General features: G+C 50.2%; 1 protein-coding gene across 2 annotated transcripts in view; it reads left to right on the forward strand.

Moving 5' to 3' along the window:
• The window catches only part of KCTD21 (potassium channel tetramerization domain containing 21), a 20313-nt gene extending 15945 nt beyond the window's left edge, over nt 1–4368 (forward strand). For both annotated transcript variants that reach the window (XM_010853228.1, XM_010853229.1), the window contains one exon: nt 1183–4368. In XM_010853228.1, the coding sequence (XP_010851530.1) occupies nt 1214–1996 (783 nt within the window). In that variant the 5' untranslated portion in view covers nt 1183–1213 and the 3' untranslated portion in view covers nt 1997–4368. The remainder of the gene's footprint in view (nt 1–1182) is intronic.
• The last annotated feature ends 1977 nt before the right edge of the window (nt 4369–6345 follow it).

Below are 6345 nucleotides of genomic sequence, written 5' to 3' on the forward strand. Positions count from 1 at the left end.
AGATTCCCTATCTCTTCCTCTTTAGTTTGGTTTGGTGGGCTTTTATCCTGTTCCTTTATCTGCTGGGTATTCCTCTGTCTCTTCATCTTGTTTAAATTGCTGAGTTTGGGGTATCCTTTCTGTATTCTGGCAGTTTGTGGAGTTCTCTTTATTGTGGCGTTTCCTCGCTCTGTGTGGGTTTGTGCAGGTGGCTTGTCAAGGTTTCTTGGTTAGGGAAGCTTGTGTCGGTGTTCTGGTGAGTGGAGCTGTATTTCTTCTCTCTAAGTTTTAATCGAGATTTCTTTGGAGAAAGTAGAGTCTTGATATTTCTCTTTCTTAGCAGTTCTTTGGGTTGTATTTCAGTCTCACAGCAAAACAGATGCCTGAAGGCTTACAAAGCTCCCCTCCGCTGGCACATCCAAGCTGTCACTGTGACTCTTGACATTGCAGGGGTAACCCTCGCCAGAAGGCATCCCTCTCTGCTTTTTCTTTTCATTTCTTTCTTTCTTTTTTAACTCCCTTAGTGAACCTAACATGCTTTAGAAAGAAAGAAAGTGAAGTTGCTCAGTTGTGTTCGACTCTTTGTGACCCCATGGGCTGTAGCCTACCAGGCTCTTCTGTCCATGGGATTTTCCAGGCAATAGTCCTGGAGTGGATTGCCATTTCCTTCTCCAGGGGATCTTCCCAAGCCAGGGATCGAACCCGGGTCTCCTGCATTGTAGACAGACGCTTTACTGTCTGAGTGACAATTATTACCCATCCAATTGTTTATCGAGTTATTCATTCATTTCAACTCCAAGGACATACAATAAGAAATTGAGAACCGTGACTACCCAGATGTTATGGATTGGGTGTTTGTGTCCCCCAGAATTCATACACTGAAATCCCAACTTCCAATGGGCTGGTATAAGGTGGTAGAGCCTTTGGGAGATTAGGTCATGAGGGCTCCACCCTCATGAAAGAGATTACTGTCTTTATAAAAGAGACTCCAGAGATCTCTCTTGCCCCTTCTCCATATTAGAACACATCAGACACCAAATCTGCCCCTACCTTGACCTTCAACTTCCCAGCCTCCAGAACTATGAGAAATAAACATTTGTTACTTAAGCCACCCAGTCTACAGTATTTTGTTATACCAGCCCCAAAAGACTAAGACATCAGATATGGTTGGGTAATGGTCATTTCTTTCTTTTCTCTCTGTAGGACTATTTTCCTGCACCCCAGCCTTCCTGCCATGTCTGACCCCATCACGCTCAATGTCGGGGGGAAGCTCTATACAACCTCACTGGCAACCCTGACCAGCTTCCCTGACTCCATGCTGGGTGCTATGTTCAGCGGGAAGATGCCCACCAAGAGGGACAGCCAGGGCAATTGCTTCATTGACCGTGACGGCAAAGTGTTCCGCTACATCCTCAACTTCCTCCGAACCTCCCACCTGGACTTGCCCGAGGACTTCCAGGAGATGGGCCTGCTGCGCAGGGAGGCCGACTTCTACCAGGTGCAGCCCCTGATTGAGGCCCTGCAGGAGAAGGAGGTGGAGCTGTCCAAGGCCGAGAAGAACGCCATGCTCAACATCACGCTGAACCAGCGTGTGCAGACGGTCCATTTCACCGTGCGTGAGGCACCCCAGATCTACAGCCTCTCCTCTTCCAGCATGGAGGTCTTCAATGCCAACATCTTCAGCACCTCTTGCCTCTTCCTCAAGCTCCTCGGCTCCAAGCTCTTCTACTGCTCCAATGGCAACCTCTCCTCCATCACCAGCCACCTGCAAGACCCCAACCACCTGACTCTGGACTGGGTGGCCAATGTGGAGGGCCTGCCAGAGGAGGAGTACACCAAGCAGAACCTCAAGAGGCTCTGGGTGGTGCCAGCCAACAAGCAGATCAACAGCTTCCAGGTCTTTGTGGAGGAGGTGCTCAAGATTGCGCTGAGTGATGGCTTCTGCATCGACTCTTCTCACCCACACGCTGTGGATTTTATGAACAATAAGATTATTCGATTAATACGGTATAGGTAAAAGGACCCCAGCAACACTGGAGGGGGTCTTCCCAAAGCCAGGATGTTGGAGAATGTCTCACCGGTGGTGTGAGGCAGGGTACCATACTAATCTGCATTAATCGCATAGCAGGACTTGATTCCCCCCAACAATGTAGTCCACCCATAGGAATCTGTGTGTCCTCTTGACACAGCCACCTTTTTCCTTGCTGCTTTGAGCTGGAGATGGGCAGTTTGCTGTAAGTGAAGTCTGCCATCATGTCCTACAGGAGGACTTCCTGGCTAGATAGAAAACAGCACTTTTCCCTTGGACTCCAGCTCTCTCTGTACCATGAGGCACTGCCTGCAGCCCTTCCTTTGGTAGAGGGGGGTGAAGTGAGAATAAGAGGCTCCTTCTGGTTTCTCAGAACAGGAATTCCCCAGAGATTCCCATCCTGCCTGCCCCTCCATCCCCGGGATGTGGCCAGGACCTGGGGCTTGCTTGGCTGGCTTGGAAATGAAGTAGGTAGTGGGGGTGGGATTTGAGCTGGCCCGGCATAGAGGAGTGAGTCTCCAGGCATGTTCAGAAGATGGGGTGTCCCTCTTGACAGGGCCACATCTAGGCATCTTGGGATTCCTGGCTTCAGGAATGAGCTGCTAATCCCTGTGAAGATTTGAAAGTATCTGGAGCCACTACAATGAAAGGCACTTCATCATGTGGCCTGATCCCTGACTTCTTTCTCCAAGAATTTGAAGTGTCATTGAAACAGATTCTTTTAAACAAATATATTATGCACTCTCAGGGTTGGAAAATAATTCAACAGTCATTTAGTGCTCTCCCACCCCAAGCACACCCCAGCACATTTGAGGCTGAGGGCTTCCCCCCACTACCTTCAGGAGATAACTATCTCTGCTTACATACTCTCAGCAACAGAACATCCGTCATCCCCACAACCAGCCCCTGTCATGGCTGGCTGTTAGAAAGTCCTTCCTTATCTTGAGCTGAAATCTGTCTTCCCACAAGCATTTTCTGTTCCTGGTAGACCTTTCTTCTCACCCAAATGTGTATTTTGTTTTTCAGAATAGGCACTTTGAGAGAGGCCACATAACCTATTCTGAAAATATTACTACTTGGAATTAGGATTCCCCTTGGGATTTGTCTTCAAAACCAAGGTTAGCCCCCTGACATTCCCTGTAAGTCATCCCTGTCCCTGTAGGTCATCCCTGTTTTTTACAGCTTCACTTTGTTTATGACCCTCCCTCCTCACCAGACATGACCCTGCATAGCTTTTGACCATCTTCTGGTAAGTTTGAAGATTGCTTCCCCAGAGGAAGGAGACCAGGGTCTTGGCAGTGTGTAGCAAGGAGCCCAGGAGTGGTCTGAACCATAACACTGCCCTTGGAGGAAGTGTCCAGCACCTATAACACTGCTCTGAGGAATGTGGTACTGTTTCTGTGCATAACCAGTCTGTTGACTTCCTTGGGGTGAGACCCAGGGCAAGACACCCTGAGCCACCACTTTCCAGGGGTGATAAGCAGTGCAAGTCTCAAAACTGCACGTTATGATTCATCCCTGGAATGAGGGTGACTGTGGAAGTCCCACAGTCTTCCCCACTAGGCAGGGGCCCTCAGACAAAGCCAGAGACGCCTGGTGCCACAGGTACCCCAGGGGATGGGCTGAGGAAGGAGCTTGTGTGCTCAGCTGTGGGAAAGGCCACATTCCTTAAGTAATAAAGGTCTTCCCCTCCCCCCGCCCCGTACAGTGGGACCCCTGAGTCTCACAACTGTCCCAGGCCACCAGACTATTGGTATTTGGGAAAGCCACTCAGGAGAACACAGTTCAGACCAGCCAGCAGAAGGTGTGACCACAGCAGAACAATTTAAGGAAGAAATCTCATAAATCACTACTGTCCCATGTTCCTTTTCATAAAAAGTATTTCTCCGTCTTTTTGGTGCTTCTTAATTCAAGCAGCTTGACTTTAGAGAAAGCACAGGACCTGTGAAGCCACTAATTTGCTGTGTGACTTTATGCAAGTCACTCACCTCACTGAGCCACCTTTGTTTCTTCATCTGTGAAATGGGCATAACAGTAACCCATAACCCTATCTACCTCACAGGGCTGTTGTGAGGATCAAATGAAATAATGTATATGAGAATACAGTATAAATGATAAATGGTTGTTATTATTTTGTGTCTACATATAAGGGGAAAAACCTTGGCTTTGGAATCAGGCTGACCTGAGTCTCAATTCTGGCTCCAGCACGTGCTGTGTAAACTTGGACAAGTCCCGGGGCCTCCCTGATTTGTTTCCTCATCTGATGACAACCCCACCTCCCAGTGTTATGTGACCTGGTTGTGTATGTGAAAATTCCTAGCTAGGCCTGGCACATAGCTCAATAAATGTTTGCTCTCTTAGAAGTAATGATGGATTGTTAAGCTGGAGACACCACAAACATATAACAATTTAACAAGCCTTCTGGGGTACCTGGTATATGGGCCCTGAGGATGGGAACAGTCACAGATATGTTCAGCGTAGAAAAGATTAGAGGTCCACACCCTGGGCTTGGGAACTTGGGGAAAGTAAACTTAGCTCTCAGAAAGGGCTTAATGGGTGGTCGAGCTGGGCCTCTCAGGGTAGGCTGCACTGTACCAGGAAACACCATGAGCCAAGGCCAAGGAGCCAAGCAGGGTGGGGGAGTGTCCACTCGGGGCCGTAGCAGAAGGGGAGCCACGGGCAGCGCATGCAAGGCCCTCACTGAGCACACATCTCACTCTGGTGTGTGCAGCCACCTGCTTGTGCAACAGATAATAAGCCTGCAGGCGGCCCCATCCCAGAGGACCAGTCAGGGTGGACTGGGAGGCAGGTATGTGCTTGTCTGAGCCCCTTACTGCCCTGAGCAAGACCCGATAGTGATCAGTGATCTCAACTGGACTCAGTTCATTTAGCCTTTTGCACAGGTGAGAGCTTTGTCCCAACTAAAGAGCACTTCTGGACGCACGACGTTGTCAGCTCTCTGTTCATTCCCTGGGCATGCAGAGGGATGGTCAGGAAGGGTGCTCAAGGGAACCCTAGGGCATTTTGGTGTGTCATTTGGTGAGGCCACAAAACAGGGCCCCTACCTGTGGGAAGACCAGCAGAGCTGTCACCTCAGGCACCACTCCCTGAGACCTCACCCTCAGGACCACCTGAAGTCCTTTGCCTTTATTGAAGGACAAGCTCATGATGCCACCCTTGGGCCAGAGCTCCCCGTGCCGAGGTGACCAGCCCCCTTGCCCACATCTCAGTGCCCTACACAGCCCCCCAGGCTGAGATGCAGTCACTCTGCTTTGTAAACTGCTGTGTGGCCTAAAGCATGGCACTTTTGTAACTGCACCTCTGTTCACCCCAAACTTTCAGCTTTGTCGTACAAATTATTCCTAAAACATGCTACTGTAAGTGGGGGCATAGTCAAGGTCAGCCTTGAGCCAATTTCTCATGCGTTCAAATCACACAGAATCTCACAGCCCATCCATTTCCTGAACTGCAGTCTATTCAAACTGACTGCCTGAGTCTGCCTATGTCCCAGGGAACTTAGGGCTAGGGCAGCGTTTGGCAGGGAAATGAGACCCCATGATCATCTTGCAGAGCAAAACCACCTTGACAACTGGCCCAGCAAAGAGAGGGGCCCAGGCTCCTTTCCAGGCCTTGTGGGGTCTTGGCTCTGGCAGCTCCATCTGTCAGGACAGCCCTGTGACCTCAGTCTCCTTCAGAACCTTCAGGACAGTGTGGCCTCAAGCAGAGAGCAGTGGAGACAAGTCTGGTGGCATGCTTACCTCAGTCTGGGGCAAAGGGACCAAGCGGGGCCCTGAGAAGAAGAGTTGCCCTGTGGAAGCCAGAGGATCACTGAGCAACCCAGAGCATCCAGGGCACCCCACCCCGCAACACAACAAGCTCAGTGGTGCCCTTGCCTGGCTCAGACTTCTGGGCAGAAGTACACACCCAGTCGGGTCTGTCTGATCTCACTGCTCCCGCTCCTGGTCCTCTTTCCCACCAACTTCCCTGACCCTCCCACCCCAATATATGTATTTGGTAGTATTTCAAAGGCTTTGTCAACATTCCAGTTAAGTGACAGCCCTAGAGTGTTCAAGCCCTTTCTTAAGTCCCTCCCAAAAGCCTTGCTTCTCTTTTACTGAGGTGCTGGGTAAAGGCCCAGTGAACTCACAAATCCTCTAGAGATCCTGCTGCATTGCAACATGGTTTCTCCCTCCCCAACCCCAATTCAGTTCAGTTCAGTCGCTCAGTCGTGTCCGAATCTTTGTGACCCCATGAATCGCAGCACGCCAGGCCTCCCTGTCCATCACCAACTCCCGGAGTTCACTCAGACTCACGTCCATCGAATCAGTGATGCCATC

Source organism: Bison bison, unplaced genomic scaffold, assembly GCF_000754665.1.
Source record: "Bison bison bison isolate TAMUID 2011002044 unplaced genomic scaffold, Bison_UMD1.0 scf7180017864324, whole genome shotgun sequence".
In the NCBI taxonomy this organism is placed as follows: Eukaryota; Metazoa; Chordata; class Mammalia; order Artiodactyla; family Bovidae; genus Bison; species Bison bison.